General features: G+C 41.8%; 2 protein-coding genes across 6 annotated transcripts in view; one reads left to right on the top strand and one right to left on the bottom strand.

The window, feature by feature from the left end:
- The window catches only part of LOC117820485 (amyloid-beta A4 protein-like), a 26,567-nt gene extending 14,591 nt beyond the window's left edge, over positions 1-11,976 (top strand). For all 4 annotated transcript variants that reach the window (XM_034694264.1, XM_034694267.1, XM_034694268.1 and 1 more), the window contains 4 exons: positions 139-192; positions 9,397-9,488; positions 9,593-9,739; positions 9,824-11,976. In XM_034694264.1, the coding sequence (XP_034550155.1) occupies positions 139-192; positions 9,397-9,488; positions 9,593-9,739; positions 9,824-9,925 (395 nt within the window). In that variant the 3' untranslated portion in view covers positions 9,926-11,976. The remainder of the gene's footprint in view (positions 1-138; positions 193-9,396; positions 9,489-9,592; positions 9,740-9,823) is intronic.
- Positions 11,874-21,603, bottom strand: gabpa (GA binding protein transcription factor subunit alpha). 2 transcript variants are annotated; one of them, XM_034694269.1, is made up of 10 exons: positions 21,468-21,603; positions 17,889-17,988; positions 17,662-17,806; positions 17,417-17,501; positions 17,077-17,301; positions 16,783-16,977; positions 16,581-16,637; positions 16,222-16,344; positions 13,134-13,326; positions 11,874-12,839 (listed from the first exon to the last, which is right to left on the bottom strand). In XM_034694269.1, the coding sequence occupies exons 2-10, from the start codon at positions 17,963-17,965 to the stop codon at positions 12,620-12,622; spliced, it is 1,320 nt and encodes a 439-aa protein (XP_034550160.1). In that variant the 5' UTR covers positions 17,966-17,988; positions 21,468-21,603; the 3' UTR covers positions 11,874-12,619. The 2 variants fall into 2 exon arrangements, with proteins under 2 accessions (XP_034550160.1, XP_034550161.1); XM_034694270.1 differs by lacking the exon at positions 21,468-21,603 and adding an exon at positions 21,176-21,394.

The raw sequence follows: 21,603 nt of genomic DNA, 5'->3' as shown, positions 1-21,603 counted from the left end.
ATTATTTTAAGATGTTTTCACCAAATTTGGTACTTCTTTCACGAAACACGCTTATTAATAAGATGATACATAAAAGCATGATTAGCAATTTGACCCTTCAACCCTTCTTTATTTTAATATTTCCGTATTGTTTTGCAGTTGAGCCTGTAGATGCTCGTCCAGTTCCAGACAGAGGACTCCCAACACGACCTGGTGAGTTACTGTTTGTGTTTCGCCGTGGCAGAGCACTTCACACAGGACTGGCTGAAGTATCAGTATTAGCTTTGATGGCGTGATATCTTAAAGTGGCTTTATTAGTTTATCTTGCAGAGAGAGTGATGTTTGCAGCCTGTCTTTCTGAGTTCTGACTCATGTGCTGACTGGTTTACAGTCTGAAGTACAATGATGTACATGTTACCATGATATAAATGTAAACAGTTTTAAACAGGCCCTGCATAGTTTACATCATGTTTACTTACAATCAGTGGTCTGTTTCATTGATTAAAAGTAAACTAGTGTATCCTAAGAAAATATGTACAGAAATAAGCATAAAATTGAATAAAAGTAAATCTCAATATATCAACAGAACAAATGTAGACACACATGTAGATGACAGAGGTTGCGGCACTCTATACAAAGGAGATTTTTGCATTTGTGTTCTTTTGGTCAGGGTTAGTCGTTGGTTATAAAATCTGACTGCGGCAGGAAGAAAAGACCTGAGGTATCTCTCCGTGAAACACGGCGGGTGAACAACTTGTCACTAAGTATAAATATTTGGGTTTTATTTTTGACCGGGAGCTTTCGTTTAAAAGTAATATAGCCAGCCTGGTCTCCAAACTTAACAGGGTTCCCACGCGTCCTGGAAAACCTTGAAAACCTGGAAAACAGTTGACCAGTTTTCCAGTACTGGAAAACACCTGGAAAATGGGAGAAAAAGTAAAATGTCCTGGAAGATCACATATAGTCCTGGAAAATTATTCCAACATGGCTGCGTGCGACCTGACCCTATTAACAAAACACATCCCCATTCATTGAAAGTTGAGTGCACGCTGTGCTGGAAAAGACAGCGACACTGCGCAACTTTTTTCACATCTTTTCTCCTTCACTTCATAATCATGCATTCACAGAAAACGGGGGTATATTGTTTATGTTTTATGGTACATTTGGCTCAATTACCGTACTTTAGCTCAGTTGTTCTCAGAGTGGGGTCCTGGGACCCCTGGGGGTCTGCGAACCATAGCGTGGGGGTCCGTGAAATAATTTGAATACATTTCTAGTAAATCATAAAATTATGCTGTGTCATTACAAAACAGCATACACCATTGTTATGATACCATTTGGTGGCTCAAAGGGATATGTGAGTCTTGCTACTGTTAATTTTCTGAAAGCGTTTAAGATCAATTACTTGAAAAGTATAAATGCTGTCATGTTGAGTCCACAAGGAATGAAATGACCCTCTGTTTTAAAGTATACAAGTGGTTTTTCCAGAGAGCAGGCTCTTTTGACTCGGCCCCCAAGGAAGAGCCGGCTCTTTCGACTCCCTAACGGCTCTTAATTTAGGATCTTTTGTAGCCATATATTTTACCTTAATTTTGCAAAAACTAATGGTTTGTGTGTTGAAAACCCTTTTACATACTGTGTTTTCATGAGAAGCCTTATAATTGCCCAATTGTGTGCATTTATTCTGTTACAAAATCATTATCACCCTGATCCTAGGGTTGTGATTAGGGTTAGGGTTAGGGTTGTGATTAGGGTTAGGGTTATGATTAGGGTTAGGGTTGGGGTTAGGGTTAGGGTTGTGATTAGGGTTGGGGTTAGGGTTAGGGTTAGGATTGGGGTTGTGATTAGGGTTAGAGTTAGGGTTGTGAATAGTGTTAGGGTTGGGGTTAGGGTTAGGGTTGGGGTTAAGGTTAGGGTTGTGATTAGTGTTAGGGTTGGGGTTAGGGTTGTGATTAGTGTAAGGGTTGGGGTTAAGGTTAGGGTTGTGGTTAGGGTTAGGGTTGTGATTAGTGTTAGGGTTAGGGTTGGGGTTAGGGTTAGGGTTGTGATTAGGGTTAGGGTTGGGGTTAGGGTTAGGGTTAGGGTTGTGATTAGGGTTAGGGTTAGGGTTAGGGTTGTGATTAGGGTTAGGGTTGTGATTAGGGTTAGGGTTGTGATTAGGGTTAGGGTTGGGGTTAGGGTTAGGGTTGTGATTAGGGTTAGGGTTGGGGTTAGGGTTAGGGTTGTGATTAGGGTTGGGGTTAGGGTTAGGGTTGTGATTAGGGTTAGGGTTGGGGTTAGGGTTAGGGTTAGGGTTGGGGTTAGGGTTAGGGTTGTGGTTAGGGTTGGGGTTAGGGTTAGGGTTGTGATTAGTGTTAGGGTTAGGGTTAGGGTTAGGGTTAGGGTTGTGATTAGGGTTAGGGTTGGGGTTAGGGTTAGGGTTAGGGTTAGGGTTGTGATTAGGGTTAGGGTTGTGATTAGGGTTAGGGTTGTGATTAGGGTTAGGGTTAGGGTTGTGATTAGGGTTAGGGTTGGGGTTAGGGTTAGGGTTGTGATTAGGGTTGGGGTTAGGGTTAGGGTTGTGATTAGGGTTAGGGTTGGGGTTAGGGTTAGGGTTAGGGTTGGGGTTAGGGTTAGGGTTGTGGTTAGGGTTGGGGTTAGGGTTAGGGTTGTGATTAGGGTTGGGGTTAGGGTTCAGGGTTGTGATTAGGGTAAGGGTTGGGATTAAGGTTAGGGTTGTGATTAGGGTTAGGGTCTGGGTTAGGGTTAGGGTTGTGATTAGGGTTAGGTTTGGGGTTAGGGTTTTGATTAGGGTTAGGGTTGTGATTAGGGTTAGGGTTTTGATTAGGGTTAGGGTTGTGATTAGGGTTAGGGTTGTGATTAGGGTTGTGATTAGGGTTAGGGTTGGGGTTAGGGTTGTGATTAGGGTTAGGGTTGTGGTTAGGGTTTTGATTAGGGTTAGGGTTGTGATTAGGGTTAGGGTTTTGATTAGGGTTAGGGTTAGGGTTGTGATTAGGGTTAGGGTTGTGATTAGGGTTGTGATTAGGGTTAGGGTTGGGGTTAGGGTTGTGATTAGGGTTAGGGTTGTGGTTAGGGTTGGGGTTAGGGTTGGGGTTAGGGTTAGGGTTGTGGTTAGGGTTAGGGTTGGGGTTAGGGTTGTGATTAGGGTTAGGGTTGGGGTTAGGGTTAGGGTTGTGATTAGGGTTGGGGTTAGGGTTGTGATTAGGGTTGGGGTTAGGGTTAGGGTTAGGTTTGTGATTAGGGTTAGGGTTGGGGTTAGGGTTAGGGTTGTGATTAGGGTTAGGGTTGGGGTTAGGGTTGTGATTAGGGTTAGGGTTGGGGTTAGGGTTGGGGTTAGGGTTAGGGTTGTGATTAGGTTTAGGGTTAGGGTTAGGGTTAGGGTTGTGATTAGGGTTAGGGTTAGGGTTGGGGTTAGGGTTGTGATTGGGGTTAGGGTTGGGGTTAGGGTTAGGGTTGGGGTTAGGGTTGTGATTAGGGTTAGGGTTAGGGTTGGGGTTAGGGTTGTTATTAGGGTTGGGGTTAGGGTTGTGATTAGGGTTAGGGTTGGGGTTAGGGTTGTGATTAGGGTTAGGGTTAGGGTTGTGATTAGGGTTGGGGTTAGGGTTGTGATTAGGGTTGGGGTTAGGGTTGTGATTAGGGTTAGGGTTAGGGTTGTGATTGGGGTTAGTGTTAGGGTTGTGATTAGGATTAGGGTTAGGGTTGTGATTAGGGTTAGGGTTGGGGTTAGGGTTGTGATTAGGGTTAGGGTTGGGGTTAGGGTTGTGATTAGGGTTAGGGTTGTGATTAGGGTTAGGGTTAGGGTTGGGGTTAGGGTTAGGGTTGTGATTAGGGTTAGGGTTAGGGTTAGGGTTGTGATTAGGGTTAGGGTTGTGATTAGGGTTAGGGTTGGGGTTAGGGTTGTGATTAGGGTTAGGGTTGGGGTTAGGGTTGTGATTAGGGTTAGGGTTAGGGTTGGGGTTAGGGTTAGGGTTGTGATTAGGGTTAGGGTTAGGGTTAGGGTTGTGATTAGGGTTAGGGTTAGGGTTGGGGTTAGGGTTAGGGTTGTGATTAGGGTTAGGGTTAGGGTTGTGATTAGGGTTGGGGTTAGGGTTGTGATTAGGGTTAGGGTTGTGATTAGGGTTAGGGTTAGGGTTAGGGTTGTGATTAGGGTTAGGGTTGGGGTTAGGGTTGTGATTAGGGTTAGGGTTGTGATTAGGGTTAGGGTTAGGGTTGGGGTTAGGGTTAGGGTTGTGATTAGGGTTAGGGTTAGGGTTAGGGTTGTGATTAGGGTTAGGGTTAGGGTTGGGGTTAGGGTTAGGGTTGTGATTAGGGTTAGGGTTAGGGTTGTGATTAGGGTTGGGGTTAGGGTTAGGGTTGTGGTTGGGGTTAGGGTTAGGGTTAGGGTTGTGATTAGGGTTAGGGTTGGGATTAGGGTTAGGGTTGTGATTAGGGTTAGGGTTTTGATTAGGGTTGTGATTAGGGTTAGGGTTGGGGTTAGGGTTAGGGTTAGGGTTAGGGTTGTGATTAGGGTTAGGGTTGGGGTTAGGGTTAGGGTTAGGGTTGTGATTAGGGTTAGGGTTGGGGTTGGGGTTAGGGTTAGGGTTAGGGTTAGGGTTGTGATTAGGGTTAGGGTTGGGGTTAGGGTTGTGATTAGGGTTGGGGTTAGGGTTAGGGTTGTGATTAGGGTTAGGGTTGGGGTTAGGGTTGGGGTTAGGGTGAGGGTTGTGTTTAGGGTTAGGGTTGGGGTTAGGGTTAGGGTTAGGATAAGGGTTAGGTTTAGAACCAGAACTGAACTTAAGCATACAGAACCAGAACCAAACTCATGCAAACAGAACCAGAATCAAACTCATCCAGAACAGAACCAGAACCAAACCAAAACCAAATCAGAACCGAACCAGACCCCGAACCAGAACCGTACCAGAACTGAACTTGAACTGAAGCGGAACGTAACCGAACCAGAACCGAACAAGAACCGTACCAGAACCGTACCAGAACAGAACCAGAACGGAACCAGAATTGAACCAGAACCGAACGAGACCCGAACCAGAACCGAACCAGAACTGTACCAGAGCTGAATCAGAACCAAACCAGAACTGATCTGAACAAGAACCGAACCGAACCGACCCAGAACCGAACCGACCCAGAACCAGAACCGAACTGAACCAGAACCGAACAAGAACCGTACCAGAACCGTACCAGAACCGTACCAGACCCGAACCAGAACCGTACCAGAACTGAATCAGAACCGAACCAGAACCGAACCGAGCCAGAACCGAACCGAACCAGAACTTAACCAGAACCAGAACCGAACCAGAACCGAACCAGAACCGAACCAGAACCGAACCAGAACCGTACCAGAACCGAACCAGAATCATACCAGAGCCGAACCAAGCTTCAACCAGAATCGAACTAGAACAGAACCGAACCAGAACATACTAGAACTGAACCAGAAAAGAACCAGAACCAAACTCAAGCAAACTGAACCAGAACCAACTCAGGTAAACAGAAACAGAACCAACTCAAGCAAACTGAACCAGAATCAAACTCGAGCAAACAGAACCAGAACCAGAATCAAACTCGAGCAAACAGAACCAGAACCAGAATCAAACTCGAGCAAACAGAACCAGAACCAAACTCAACATTATTAATGTCCTCAGGTTGGCATTGAGAAAAATCAGATGCCTCAGCTTGGATGGGTTGATCCGATTTCTCCTCTCAGTGAGTATTTGCCCGGTCTTCAAGAAGACTCTCTCTGAAGGAACAGATGAAGCCAGGATACACAGCCTCCCCTCCATCACCTGTATCCTAAATCCTCACATATAATTGGCCGCATGGCCGCCATGCTGACCAATCAAAACAAAGTTCTGCTGTGAGCAGAGCTGGGGCTGAGCACTGTGAGAGTGAAGCAGCGAAAGGAAAAAACTGGGAGCCGGCGCTCTCTTGATGCGAGCCGGCTCTTCTGATTCACTATAAAGCATCGGCTCTCAGATCCGCAGCTTTTGATCATGACACATCACTAATATGCTTAAATCTGTGTTACAATTATGAGGGGGCCATGGACAATTTTCTCACCTGTAAGGGGTCCCTGGTTCCAAAAAGTTTGAGAACCCCTGCTCTAGCTAGCAGGAGTGCAAACTCCCGATAGTGAAAACAAACGGAACAAAAAGAGCGACACAGCTGCACAGAAACTCCACGTTATACAGTCATGGCCAAAAGTTTTGAGAATGACACAAATATTACATTTTCACAAAGTCTGCTGCTTCAGGGTTTTTAGGTGTTTTTGTCAGATGTTTCTATGGTATAATGAAATACAATTAGAAGCATTTCATAAGTATCAAAAGCTTTTATTGAGAATTACACAGAATTCATGCAATAAGTCAATATTTGCAGTGTTGACCCTTCTTTTTCAAGACCTCTGCAATTCTCCCTGGCATGCTGTCAATCAACTTCTGGACCAAATCCTGACTGATGGCAGTCCATTCTTGCATAATCAATGCTTGGAGTTTGTCAGAATTTTGTGGGTTTTTGATTTTCCACCCGCCTCTTGAGGATTGACCACAAGTTCTCAGTGGGATTAAGATCTGGGGAGTTTCCTGGCCAAGGGCCCAAAATCTTAATGTTTTGTTCCCCGAGCCATTTTGTTATGACTTTTGCTTCATGGCAAGGTGCTCCATCATGCTGGAAAAGGCATTCTTCATCACCAAACTGCCCTTGGATGGTTGGGAGAAGTTGCTCTCGGAGGACGTTCTGGTACCATTCTTTATTCATGGCTGTGTTTTTAGGCAAGATTGTGAGAGAGCCCACTCCCTTGACCGAAAAGCAACCCCACACATGAATGGTCTCAGGATGATTCACTGTTGGCAATAGACAGGACTGATGGTAGCGCTCACCTCGTCTTCTCCGAACAAGCCTTCCTCCAGATGCCCCAAACAATCGGAAAGGGGATTCATCAGAGAAAATGACTTTACCCCAGTCCTCATCAGTCCAGTCCCTGTACCTTCTGCAGAATATCAGTCTGTCCCTGATGTTTTTACTGGAGAGAAGTGGCTTCTTTGCTGCCCTCCTTGACACCAGGCCTTCCTCCAAAAGTCTTTGCCTCACTGTGCATGCAGATGCACTCACACCTGCCTGCTGCCATTCCTGAGCAAGCTCTGCACTGGTGGTGGCCGGATCCCGCAGCTGTAACACCTTCAGGAGACGGTCCTGGCGCTTGCTGGACTTTCTTGGGCGCCCTGGAGCCTGTTTGGCAACAATTGAACCTCTCTTCTTGAAGTTCTTGATAATTCGATAGACGGTTGACTGAGGTGCAATCTTACTCGCTGCTATAAACTTCCCTGTTAGGGCCTTTTTGTGCAATGCAATGATGGCTGCACGTGTTTCCTTGCAGGTAACCATGGCTAACAGATGAGGAACAATGGTGTCATGCACCATCTTCCTTTTAAAGTGTCCAGTCACTCAATCATGACAGATTGATCGCCAGCCTTGTCCTCATTAACACCCACACCTGTGTTAATGTGTGTGACACCTGTGTGTCATTGAAATTATATTAGCTGGTCCTTTTGTGGCAGGGCTGAAATGCAGTGGAAATGTGTTTTTGGTGATAAAGTTCATTTTCAAGGCAAAGAGGGAATTTGCAATTAATTGCAGTTGAGCTGATCACTCTTCATAACATTCTGGAGTATATGCAAATTGCCATTATAAAAACTGAAACAGCAGACTTTGTGAAAATGTAATATTTGTGTCATTCTCAAAACTTTTGGCCATGACTGTAGACATCGCTGATCATAATAGACTTCGCCATGCAGGAAGACAGTTTAAACTTTTTTAAACCTCTGAGAGATCTTCAAATACAGAGTGCGTCTTTACACCGGTGAGATTTTTTCAGAGTTTACGGTTACTCAAATAAAAAAACGGGACACTTGCTTTGTTTGTTTTATATCGACCACTTAGCAGGATGAATGTCAGGATTAAGCAGGTATATTTTGAGTTTGAGTTGAGAAACATTTGTGGCCGTTTTTGTCATTCAGATCTATTTAGGTCATTAATGCACTGATCCTCTGATCATTATTATTATTTAATCATTTCAGTAAGGCAGCTTCCTGATTCCTTTGCAGGCTCTTTTGTTTTTTTCTTTGCTCATTTTATATTTTTTAGAAAAGAGAAAGCTGAGATGAGAGTTGCCCATCATTGTTACTTGGTTGCACTAATAAAGGGAAGTGCTGTACATCTGTGGTTGCATTATTCTATTATCAATTTGACATAATTTTTAAGTATGTAAGAGATGATTTCATTGATAGCCATAGACTACATGTCTTTCAATGTAGACTACCACTGAGAGGAACATATTAGACTATTTATGAGCTAAATTCGGAACTAAATTTAGACTGTCACACCAGCTTGATCATCAATGAAAATGTCCTGGAAATGTTATGGAACATGATCTCTGGAAAAGAGTGGGAACCCTGCTTAAGGTGAAACTAGGTTTTTTCTTCAGGAATAGATCCTGTTTCTCCCTGAGAGCGAGGAAACTTTTAGTCTCTGCAACATTTCTGCCTCTTATAGATTATAGGGATGTGTTGTATTTGGGAGCCTCAGCTAAATGTTTGCAGGCCCTAAATAGTGTATATCACTCCGCTCTGAGGTTTGTCACGGGTTGCACACGCCTCACTCATCACTGTGAACTTTACGTCAAAGCTGAATGGCCATCCCTGAGTGTCCCAATGTATTTGTGTGTGTATCTACAAAGATCAAAACGCCACTATGCCTTGCGCTCCTGCAACACTTTACAAATGTGTGTTCCCTGAGTTCGGACAGAGTTTGGTAAGACAGCATTTAGTTTTGCTGCTCCTACTGCTTGGAATACGCTGAAATTGTCAGATCATATCTCACTTGACGCCTTTGGCTCCATCTTAAATAAAAGACAGACCTCAGAACAGTGCCTGTGTTTTTAAATGCTGTTTTGTAATCACAAATTGCACTTTATTTGCAAATTAGTTTTAGTTTTAAATTATTGATTGTTTCTACATACTGTCTGTATAAATGCTCCATGTTGTTGATTTGTGCTATTTATTTTCACGTGTGCTGCTGACCTGTTGGCCAGTTCGCCCTTGGAAATGAGGTCTTTATCTCAATGGGTCTCATCTGGTTAAATAAAGGTTAAAAAAAATGAAAAAAAATGAAAAAGGAGCCTATCACTGAACGAGCTACGCGTTGTTGTTAAATTCTTCTGCAAGGGGTGGGACATGTCGTTCATCAGAGACGATAGCTTAGCCATCATTCTCCCATCAGCCATCACCTCTACAGGGTCAAGTGGGCAGCCCATATTAGGAGTACTAAAAACACAGTATTGTTTTTGGAATGAAAAATCCCCAGCTAATTGTCTTAACATGTACATTTGTGTGTTTCTTATATGTCTGTATACTCTGTTTTTGTTTTCAGTGTCAGCCCTAAAGCCAGAGGAGATGCCTGTGGTGCGGATGGAGACTGAAGAGAGGCAAAGCACCGGATATGAAGTCTACCATCAAAAACTGGTATGACCAGAGTTCTAATCCGACGCTACAAACACAACTCAACGTGTATTATTTATCTTGCTCTCTGTTTTGTTTACAGCAATAGTTGTGTGTTTGAATGGCAGGTGTTTTTCGCGGAGGATGTGGGGTCCAATAAAGGTGCCATCATTGGACTTATGGTCGGAGGGGTTGTGATAGCAACTGTCATCGTCATTACCTTGGTGATGCTGAGGAAGAAACAGTACACGTCTATTCATCATGGTGTTATCGAGGTGAGGAAATCAGTTTCAGTGTTCATTTGTGTATCAAAGGAGAACTTTGTTTGAATAACCCTCTTCCTGTTGCTGGGTCGGCAGGTGGATGCAGCAGTGACACCAGAGGAGCGTCATCTGGCCAAGATGCAGCAGAACGGCTACGAGAACCCCACCTACAAATTCTTTGAGCAGATGCAGAACTAAAGAACTGCTGATCAGTGTTTTTATTTTCAGGCACACCCAAACCCCACTCTCTCTCTCTCTCTCTCTCTGTCATAAGTTTTGTTCCATTTTGGTCCCTCACCCTCAGCCCCAACACCTTCAGTTTGTCACCCAAGTACTGTAATGAGAGATTTTTATTGTGTTTTAAAATGAGGAAGAAGTTTGTAAACCCCCACTCGGTGTGACAGAGGTTTCTGTCTCAGTGAGGGGTTTGGGCCAAAGGTAATTGAACACAGCCTTCTTTTATCCCCGATCCCTTAAATGTACAGAGCATCTCTTTGAGCTTAAATTTACCTGCAATTGGACAAGGGTGCCCTGTTTCACCTGCACATACTAGCCAAACACAGTCAAACATCCCAGTGTTTGTAGTGAACACCCTGTTTGTGATTCATATGAAGTCACTGCAGTGCTGCGTTCACAGTGAGACAAGAAACATGTAAACCCCAGCACTTTAATTCCCGGTCTCTCCCTCATAACTCCGTTTGATGCATTTTTTTTTCCTTGAGCTGCCCGAACATCCCCGCTGCTCTGCTCTCTGATGATGACAGCTGTCCTGTGCTTGATGACATAACGGCTCTTAAAGCTGGCAGTGGTAGGAGGGGCTCTCGGGAGCGCCTCCACGCACGATTAAAGCAGGTTTGTTTTTCAAAAAAGGATGAAAAAAAAGCAGAAAAATATCCATAATCAAATATGTAAAGTTAAAAAAAAATATTGAATGTTTTGTTGTCTGATTTTTTTATGTGTAATATATAAAGACAGAGATTAGCTGTAAGTATACGTAGTGCATGGCAATATTGATGACAGATACCGTATACTGTATGTTGAGGTCCTCAGGAGCGGTCCTCCCATTGGTTACTTTAGAGGGATTGTACATTTCTTGTGTCTTCTTTGTGATCTTGTGATATGAAGAAGAAAAAGAGTATTCAGAATCTGGTCTGCTTTGTTCCCACGGATTGTTTTAACCGACCCTTGGCTTATGACGCTCATCTCCATGCTTCACTGTTGTGTTAGCTGCATGGGCAAAATGCTCTATATGTAATATGAAGTGTAATAGTATATGAAAGGAAGAAGATTTTGTTACTGTTTGCATTTGATGCACTCTTTCATTCTGGAAGTCTGATCATTATCACCAAATATTATTGTTGTCAAGTACCAGATGTTCAACTATCACTGCACTTGGGTTGAATTAGATTGAGAGTATAAGTTAAATTATAGAGAGGAGGTTTTCTGAGAGCATCATTCCAGATTTATCATTCCAGTCTCTCGTCGTGTTACATATTTAGAAGATGGATATCAGGCTCTCAATGGCCCAGTGACGCTCCACCTCTCTGTCATCTTTCTTTTTTCTAAGTTTTTCACTCCTCCTTCCCAACCCCCCCTTTTTTTTGTGTTATTTATGTGCTTTTTCTGGCTGTGTCAGCAATACTGTACACCGCAGCACTTGTCGGGCCAACAAAGACGAGGACAATTTTCTAGATGGATTCATCTTCACTCACATTCCTTCACTAAATCTCACGCACACATTCTATTTTTCTACATCTCCTGTGTAAACATGTACAGTGTTTCCGTTTGTCCTGTGGTGGATTGTTTCTTTGCCTGCATGTTTGTCTCCGAGAGACTCTCACTAAGTCATCATGAAGACGTGACGAACTGCAACTATCAGTGAGAAAGTGATAACTCACATCAGCATAGAGACACATTCCCCCCACCCCAATTGATTTCAAGCCACCTCCTGTAAACATGAATGTGACATGCAATATTTTGCAATTATACCATAGAAATACAACACATATCACCTCTTCACATCAAATCTACACTTGTACAGACACAATTGAAGCTCTTAATCAGGTGAATGTTTGAAAATTTGTTATTATGCTCAACCTGGGTGTCTTTTGATGCTAGTGTTAAAAAAGAGGCTGTGTTTCTTTCATAGATTCAGTGACCTTCCTTTATGTGTAGTTAAATGAACCATTTGCTTAGAGTAAGAAAATGCTTTCTACACCCACTATGACATGAATAAAGTTTTGAATGTACCAACATGTTTCTTTGCAGTTTGTCACCCTTTATATCTCTGATTTATAAAAGGCACTGGAAATATAGCATTTCACATTTCAAAGTTAAAAACAAGAAGACTGAAATACCAATGTTAAGAAAAAAATCTTAACACTTTATTCCCCCTTGTGGACAAAAAAGGTCCAACAAATCAGGGAAAAACACTAAATCAAATACAAAACAGGGTCTCTATAAATGGAAAATATGAAAATACACTTGTCCTTGCAGCAATCAAAAACAGGAAGTACTGGTATATACAGTGAAGACAAGAGACAAGAGACACATTACAAAAAGCTCAACAGGGTTTCAGTCACACGTTCAAGCATCCAGTCCCAAACACACAGGCACTCAAAAAATACACAGGCATTCAAACTCTTGTCCTGAACACTCTTCTCCTCTTGGTTAGAGTTAAAGAAAAGCTATAAAAAAAACCAACTGCCACAGCCTAAGTCGAATCGAACTGTAAAGAAAACATAATTGTTAATCCACACTAATCAGCCTTGCTTTTCTGTGCCGGAACAACACAGCTGTGTCTAAAAGAAGGAAGTTGAATACATTTCCAACCAGTGGTGGAGAACAGAGTTAGCCTGTGGCAGCTGGAGAGTGCTGGGAAAGCATCCTCCTTTAACTGTCTTTGTCTAGTGTCGTGGACAGGGTCACTGTAGTGATGGGCTGGCCGATGCCATGCATCTGCATACGGACCAGCTTCTTCTGTTCGCACTCGGTCACCAGGTTGTTGAGCTCAGCCGCACTGTAGCCAATCAGAGTCCTCAGGTCGCACACAAACTTGTAGACAAAGCGCTTGCCCTGCACCTTGCTGATCATGTCCCCGTCATAGTAATACCTAAACGAGAATACATGAAAGTCTCCTGTTACACAAAGTATGGAATATACATCAAGAATATAATACCATGTTCCCAATATTCCCAATTTAATACCCAAGCCACACAGATTAAAGGGGTACATCATTCATTTCACACATGAAAATCTATCATTTATAAAAAATAAAATAAAAACCCCCAGATAATTTTAAACATGTTTGGTTTAGCTACACTGATTTCACAGTTTTTACCAAAATTGGTGGAAGGTAAAGGAAATGTTAACTCCTCCTCTAAAAAAGAAACAGAGTAAAACAAACCTGAGGGCTCTACTGAGTTTCTCATAGTTCATCGTGGGCTTGTTCTTGCGTTGCCCCCATTTCTGTGCCACAAGCTCCGGCTGGTTGAGTTTAAACTCTCCCTCCTCTCCCACCCAGGAGATGCAGTCTCTTGCGTCTTTGTCCGTCAAAAGCTCTAGCAGGAACTGCCACAGCTGGATCTGACCATTGTTGCCTAGCAAGAGGTAAAAAACACAGCATTTATGTAAGGGATAATGTATGGTTATTGGAAATAGAATCCTGACAGGGTGAGACAAAACCCCAACATTGAAACTGCAAACCGAGACTAACGATTTTGCTGGATAGTGTGATACTAATGGCAGCTAGTGGTTTTACCTCACCTTACGGTATATGGTATCAACACGCAGAAGCAAAATCTGGCATTGCTCATGTTAAGGCGGGTACACTCTACAGGATAATCGGATCCCCCCCTTACGATCAAAGCCAGCAAAGGCTCGATTGTCTGATGTTTGCAAACAACATCGTGTCTGATTTTCCTGTGGTGTGGGGAATGTTAAGAGTGATTTTGTCTGGTCGGAGCCGCTCGGAAGGCCTCAGAAGGAGACATCATAAATAATGGATGCTTCGAGAGGAGCCGAGCACGCAGAGTGTGTAACGTCACATGTACTGGAGCAAAAGCCAATCAAGATGCGAGCTGACTCAACTGAGTGACGGAAGAGGAAGCATCTAGCGCACAGACCTGCTCTCCAAGCTATCTGTAATACTTGTGACAATTTTTACTCACCTCCAACTCACGCTGTAACGCACACAGCCCACATTCCCCCCCGTCTCCATGACTTTTTGCATAATCCTTCTTTCCTTTTCGTGTGTTTTCGGAAAGTAAGAGGCCAAAAACAATCATCATTACCTCTTCCTGTTTGTTTACACCGAAGTCACGTTTTACTACGCGAGATTTGGAATATTGAGCGTGAAGAACCTGATACTCTGCTGAAGAATCGGTTAGTGTGTGGTGTGCTCCGTAGTGCAAACCACACACTATAAGATCAGAAGAGAGAGATCTTGTGCGATCTGTCTTTTGTTATCATCAAGTGTGAGGTCTCTAAATGTGTGAAGGTTTGAAGAATCCTGTAATGTGTGCCAGCCATTAGTGAAAGTTAATGACTGCCGTTAAGGGGTTTTGACCGATCAGAATCAAGCGTCATACGAAGATGGAAGATCAGTAAGAAAGCTGGGTAATAATAATGGTTAATGCACAATTGCACCACAGCACTGGAAGTGATGGATCTAGGTGAGAAGGCTCTGAGTATGACTGCTGAAAACAATCTTTTTTTTAAATCACTTGATTGATGCATTTTTCCATATTTTTCCATTGGTCTTTTAAATGGCATTAACAGTGTGAAAGCCTGTAATATAATTATAAAGCTTAAGTCCATGCCTTTACACAGATTATTTTGCCATCAGACCAAATAAAGCGACCTTTAGTTAATGAATATCACATAAAAAAAAAACTCTGAAAATTCCTGCATTTGACATTCTATTGGTGGATAACATTACTTAAAAAGTACAGTGTGTAGAAATGAGAATATTCAGCAAAATCCAGTGGTCAGATTCTACACTGACATGCTGCCTTGCTCACCCCTCCCATTGGTGAAGCAACAGTGTCCTTTGAGGGCAGGACGTTTCTGTGATGCCTGATGACTATGGTCCTCCATTTGTCAAATTCTTGCTATAAAAGAACTTCTATCAGTACATTTGAGACAAACACAAGGTAGCTGTGCTTTGATAGGAAGGATGAGCAGTCAGTGAAGAAACCGATCCCATTATGCTCTCTACTGATAAGTTTTGCAGCCTATCACATGGCTCCTCTTGTCCCCCACAGCCTGAGACAGATAGGACAGATGGGCAGTGAGAGCCAGTATATCACTGGGGGGCGCCTCCCTTCACTGATTATCAACATGATGGACAAATTATTTAGTACACAACAACAATAATAACCACTCCCTTCCTCTTCTTCTCCCAACTGGGCCACTCAATAAAATAACAAACACACGTCTTACTAGATTGTCTATTCTGTGCTGGAAACATGGCGGTGCAAGATGGCAATAACAAACCCATCTTTAACTTCAGGTGATAAAACAATAATTTAAATAACTTATGAATACTGTATTCCATTTCTATCAAGTCTGTTCTGCTAAATATTGCTGATTAATACACACTGTACCTATAAAAAAAATGGGAATTCAACTTTCTGTAGTTTTTTTTTCGAACTCTATTAACACCTAGTTAATTGCTGTGGGAAAAAAAACTATTATCTCATCATTGTATTCTTATAATTAGAATACTTGGTGGGAAATTATGTTCTGCTGGATCTTTTGGTTGCTTTCTGCCAACCAACAAACAAACCCAGGGTTCCCACTCTTTTCCAGAGATCATTTTCCAGGACATTTCCAGTGAAGTTTTGAACTCTCTCAGAAATAAAAAAAAAAGTTTAAACTGTCTTCCTGCGTGTCGATGTCTATTGTGATCAGCGATGTCTACAACGTGCAGTTCCTGTGTAGCTCCTTTTGTTCCATTTGTTTTCACTTTCAGGAGTTTGCACGCCTACTAGCTCCAGTACAGCAATTAAGCTCTCACAACACAAGGGAAGGTTGTGAGGCACAGACCCCAAAGCTCTCTGCACAACTCCGCTGGTCCCTCTTTAACTTAAATATAAGACTCTTTGAATCAAAAGAGCACTCCACAAGAGTTAATTTAACATAAACATAGACAATAGACCCCTGTTTTCTGTGAATGCATAATTATGACCAAGTGAGGGAGAAAAGATGTGAAATAAGTTGCGCACCCGGACCGGTCTGTGTCGCTGTCTTTTCCAGCACAGCGTGTACTCAGCTTTCAATGAATGGGGATGTGTTTTTTTAATCGTGTCAAGTTGCACGTAGTCATGTTGGAATAATTTTCCAGGACAATACGTGATTTTCCAGGACATTTTACTTTTTCTCCCATTTTCCAGGTGTTTTCTAGTACTGGAAAACTGGTCAACTGTTTCCAGGTTTTCCAGGACGCGTGGGAACCCTGAAACCCTAGTTTCTCTGTGGTTAGTGAGTCGTACCTGTGCGGTTGCCAGGTGAGCTTCGCTCCTCTCCTGAAATTCTGGGAGTTCTCGGAGCACGATTCTGCTTTAACACCTTTATGGCAGAGGGTGTGCTAACTTGAGCCGGGATTATCTGCACAGCTGAGGGAACAGATAAAGAAGTTAGACATTAACAGACAATAGTGCTGAACTAGTTTTGATCTAGCTTGTCTTTGTATGACTGTAAAAAGTTCTCTGTTTAACAGACTAAAAAAACTGACTGTCCTTATTTAGTCAACAGCTGAGGGAGTCAACTATAGCGTTATTATTTTCACAAATAGTTTGCACCACTGTTAGGACTCAGACTGCCCTTTTGACAGTTTATTTTAAAAACCTACGTTGATCAATGGTGACAGTAGCGTCCCCTCCAGACTGGTCCTGGCTTGCCAACACATCTGTGGGAGAAAAAAAACCAAGGAATAAGAGAAAGTTCTGAATCAAAGTCAAATCATTTTCTCACCAAGAGAAATGTCCACTTCTCAAAAAAGTGAAAGAGAAACTCTTTATCTGTGAAACTTCCAAGCACTTGATCATACTTACATTTGCGTAGGAGTTCAAGGTGACTCCAGAGTATCTCTCCATTCGGCACTTTCTGAAGAAACTCTTCTTGGTTGAATGAGCAGAGATCTCGACCTGGGATGTGAATGCTGCCAATTTCCATCTCATCAATGTTAAACTCCTTCATTACCCAGACAGCCCAGTGAATCACCTGGTCAGCTGTCCAGAGCACAGGGTCTGAGGAGAGAGAGTGAAATCTTGTTTAATTAGAGCCATGTTTAGTTTACCAGGATTTTTTTCCCCACATGGATATGTCTTCATTAAAGTGTCCCTCACCATATGGTATGCCCAGGCGAACTTGCTCTTTGCGGTAGCCTTCAAGTGCTGCAGCCCAGCGTGTCACCTGCTCTGACGTCTCATCTGTCAGAGCAGATCGTTCCACAGCAATGAGCTGACCCTCCTCTACCAGAGTTCCATCCTCTCCTGCTGCATCTGGATCAATCACCACCTCCACTGTTTCTACCGGCTTCACGATTTCCAAAATATTCAACTTCTCCTCACCTGAACAAGGTAAAAAAAAAAATACAAATGTGTGAGGTTGATGCCTGAATATGGACATTTGAATTTGGACACAAATGGCAATGAATTGATGTGTATTTTCTGATCTTATAAGTACCTGGTTTGGTTATAATCTGCAGGCTGAGCTGCACTGTGCCGTCTGTCTTGACTCCCTGATCAAACAGGCTGTGATCGGGATGAAGCTAATAAGAGGAGTGAAACAGACAGGTGGAATAAGGGGTGGGGAGAAAGGGACAACTTCACACGCCTGGCAGTTTTAAGGATAACTCTGCTTTCTATCAATCTGCAAATGATAAAAGAGAACCTGATGTGTTCTATTAATATATATTATACACCTTTTACCTGAATGTCCTGCAAGCAGATCTCATATGCATCCAGTGATATTTGGATGCGGGGCTCTAAAAGTTTCTTCAAATTGCCAATGGGCTCGTTGATGTCTATATCTTGTTGGATCAAATCTGATGCCGTGATGGTCTGCTCCTCAACCCTTCAAGGTAAAAGAAGACAATAAAAGATCTGTACATATTTTGCATTAGTGATCACCCCGTAAGAATAAGAATTTTCCTTACCCTTCCTCCAGGCATGCCTGTTTCTCCCGCTCATCAATCTCAATCTCTATCATCTCTTCTGTTTCGCTTTTAGACATCCTGTTTTATACAGAGAGCCAGGCTGCGGGGAGAAAAGAGATAATGTCCTGTCATTCAAGCAAGAAGGTACCAATTATGTTATCGATTTTACTGGTTTTATTTCTATAACAACACAGTAAAGTCATGACAATTGTCGTGATCTAATTCAGTGGTTTCCAGCCTCTTCCTTGGACCCAACCCCCTCACTTGTATTGAAGAAAGATTGAGCCCCACTTTGACCCTCACTGGAAAGTGATGCAGTGCCGTCAAAAATGAAAATCAATTGTAATTTTCATTCCAGAAGTGAGGAAAATATGTATGTTTACAACAGTTCTGTCTACATTGTTGTATTCGGTATTCAGCAATTGTGTTATCATGGTTTACAACTCTGACTTCAACAACCTTAACCCCCCCCCAATAAAAAGTGACAACTCTTTTTATTTTTTCATGCCTTGCTTTTGGTTTGACACTGCTTTCACTACCCTCTAATGGCTGCAAACTTATTTCAAACTATTAATTATTTCAGTTAATTCTTTTTTTTATTAATTTCAATGACTTACTTTAATGACTTCCAAATTGTTTGCTCATTTATTTATTTTCATTACTAGGTAAAGCACTTAAAATTGCCTCTGGGTATGAAGTCTCCCTTACAAATGAAGCTGCGTTACTCAGTTTATTAGAATCAGAATCAAGAAATCTTAATTGCTAAGTGAGCTCGCACACACAAGGAATTTGACGTGCTGAATGGAACACTGGTACTTAACAACAAGACAGTAAGGACAATAGATATACAAACCTAAAAAATAACCTTAAAAATTCTAAATAAAAATACTATCTGTACAAAGAAAGGTGTAGAAGTACTTTTAAGATATAAATAAATGAATTAGCTGAAGCCAGAGTGCAAATTTTAGTGGATGAATATAATAATAAAATATGTTATTGAATAAATTACAATATTGCACTTGGTTATTGAGATATTGAACTTTGTATTACTGTGTATAAGCTTCCTAATGATGCCAACAGAAGTACAGAAAAAAGGGGAACCATTTTTTGTTTGAACATGTACACATTAGTGGTGGGCGTATCGATTCTGTAGTATCGATATATTGATTCTCACACACCACTCATCTGAGTATTGATTACTCTAATAAAATATCAATACTAATTAATAAATGCGAAATAAAAGCGCATGTGTCCCTTCTGATTCTTTTAGAGTAACTTCCTCTAAAGTTTTGTACCAAATAGGCTGTTATAAGCTTTCCGCTTAGAGAATTTAAGTAAAGAATGTTAATTATTTATGTGTTTTGGGCCAAGCACTAGTACACATGGCAATAGGTAATGTGGTCCATGTTGTCATTTGTGCACCTCCATCACTGTCTGGTTTGGATCTGCAACCAAACTAGACAAACACTGCAACAGACTATAAGGACTGCAGAAAAAATCATCGGTGTCGACCTGCCCCCCATCCAGGACTTGTACCGGTCCCGGGCCAGGAAACGGGCAGGTAGCATCACCGCTGACCTTTCTCACCCTGGACACATATTCTTCAAACTCCTCCCCTCCGGCAGGCGCTACAGATCACTGTGCGCCAAAACAACCCGCCATAAGAACAGTTTCTTCCCCCAGGCTGTCACTCTGATGAGCACTAAACCATAACAGTGTCATACCTGTCAGATCAACACTCTCTGTAAATATACAATGCAACAATCTCCAAGCAGAATTCCATATTTCTATTTTTTTTATTATTTAACTACTGTTTTTTTAATGTAAAAACTACCTCTGCTACTCACCACTGCACTATAATATTATTTTAGCCTGTACATATTAGTCATGCCTATTTGTTGTTATTTTGTACTTATAGCTGATGTTATTGTTATTATATTTTTATTTGTATGCCTGATTCTTATGCCTTGTACAAAGAGAGCACAGTTTACCAAGTCAAATTCCTTGTGAGTTCAAACATACCTGGCCAATAAAGCTGATTTTGATTGTGACCAGCAGTGAGGGGTTATAGCTAGTGCTGGGCGATACCACACTTTTATGATTTGATACAATACCAAATACTTTTTGGGGAATTTATTTCCATTATTTATTTGATACCTAATGCTGATACTTTGTGATTTAATAATAGTAATAATAAAAAATGCAATGCTTGAAAGACAAATCCCATGACAAATACTATTCATTTAACATTTAACAACTTGAATGTGCAAATCCTTTGTTGGCCTTTTTTTAAATAATGAAATTAATTTATAAACACATAAATAATTAACATAATTTACTTAAATTATCTGAGTGGAAAGCTTAAAACAGCCTCTTTGGTACAAAACTTTTGGAGTAAGTTAACCTAAAAGAATCAGAAGTGACACATTCGCTTTTATTTTGCATTTATTATTTAGTATCTATATTTTATTACAGTAATCGATACTCAAATGAGTCGTATGTGAGAATCGATATATCGATATATCGATACGTCCATTACTGGTTATAGCTCATTCAGGCCTTTCAGTGTCGACGCCTGGAACAGTTCACTGACTGCTCCAACTGCTAACATTAGCCAACTCGAGGGGCGAGGCTTAAGCGTCTAAAGGCCAAATGGTAGGCCATTAGTTAGCAAAAGTAACTCCCAAACATGAACACCCGTCAAATACACATGTTGTTCAAATGCATAAAATTATTATTTCAGCATCTAAAGCTGGTCAACAGCAAAGCAAGTTAGCTCCAGTGTTTCAGGTCGTAAGCACTGCGGGGCGAGGCATCCCATGACACAACCGCTGCTACCCGCATGCGAAACAACGGTTAAAATATCCAACAAACGCACAGAGCTACATTATATTTAACTATCTTTGTTTAATCACACTTTTGCTCGGTGAGAAGAAAACTTTTAAAACGGAAATAGAATAAACGGAAACAAAACAGTATAGGGCAAATGGAAAAGGAGCCGGAAATCCTGGCTAAGGTTTGCAGCATGGCAAGACTTCCGAGAGCAGTCGTGATAAATACAATGAGCTTCAGGAGAAAAACTCAGAGACTGCAATGTGAGATAACAAACTGCGATTTAAAAAAAAACCAATCATATGTGGACTATGAAGGAGTTTTACCGTCTAAGTATGTATACGGATTATGTGTTCACGGCTCGATCAGCAGCAAACCTCTGCTCTTTACTGCGTATCCTTAGCTGCACTGCTAGCAAACAGCTAACACAAAACACATATAACTACATGTTTTACCTTACACACGAACCGTGATCCCACTTCAGAAGGGAATTTAAAACAACGGAAGTCGTCGACGCTGTAGTGGCTCTCCAGGGACGTAGACTATATGAGTGTTAATGTTATTACTTGCTTGTATGTAGGCGGCCTCTTTCCACTAAAGAGGAATCGACAAAAGCTAGCTAGCTACAAAATAGCGGGAAGAGTCCAAGCAGAAACCCAGACACGACAACACTTCTGCACACTGTCTCAGGAACTAGCCAACCTTTCATTTAAATACCCATACCTTTAAATATATATATATACAAACCTTGAAAGATGTTAGAATTTGTTGAACAGTGGTGGATTAGCAGCCTGATTTTACACCAAATCACGAATCCTATCAAGCAAGTTTTTGGTCAACTAAAACACAAAGTGAGAGGAGGGGCGGAGACTAACTGGCAAAA

This window comes from Notolabrus celidotus, chromosome 10 (genome assembly GCF_009762535.1).
Source record: "Notolabrus celidotus isolate fNotCel1 chromosome 10, fNotCel1.pri, whole genome shotgun sequence".
Classification (NCBI taxonomy): Eukaryota; Metazoa; Chordata; class Actinopteri; order Labriformes; family Labridae; genus Notolabrus; species Notolabrus celidotus.
Note: the sequence above shows the minus strand (reverse complement) of the source record. Positions and strands in the feature narration are given on the sequence as shown.

Coding starts and splice junctions, on each gene's coding strand:
- gabpa (XM_034694269.1), bottom strand. CDS start 17,965: ATGTCTAAAAGCGAAACAGAAGAGATGATAGAGATTGAGATTGATGAG. Junction 17,302..17,416: donor GCAGATTATAACCAAACCAG/GTACTTATAAGA, acceptor TACCTTGTTCAG/GTGAGGAGAAGTTGAATATT. Junction 12,840..13,133: donor AAACTCAGTAGAGCCCTCAG/GTTTGTTTTACT, acceptor ATTCTCGTTTAG/GTATTACTATGACGGGGACA.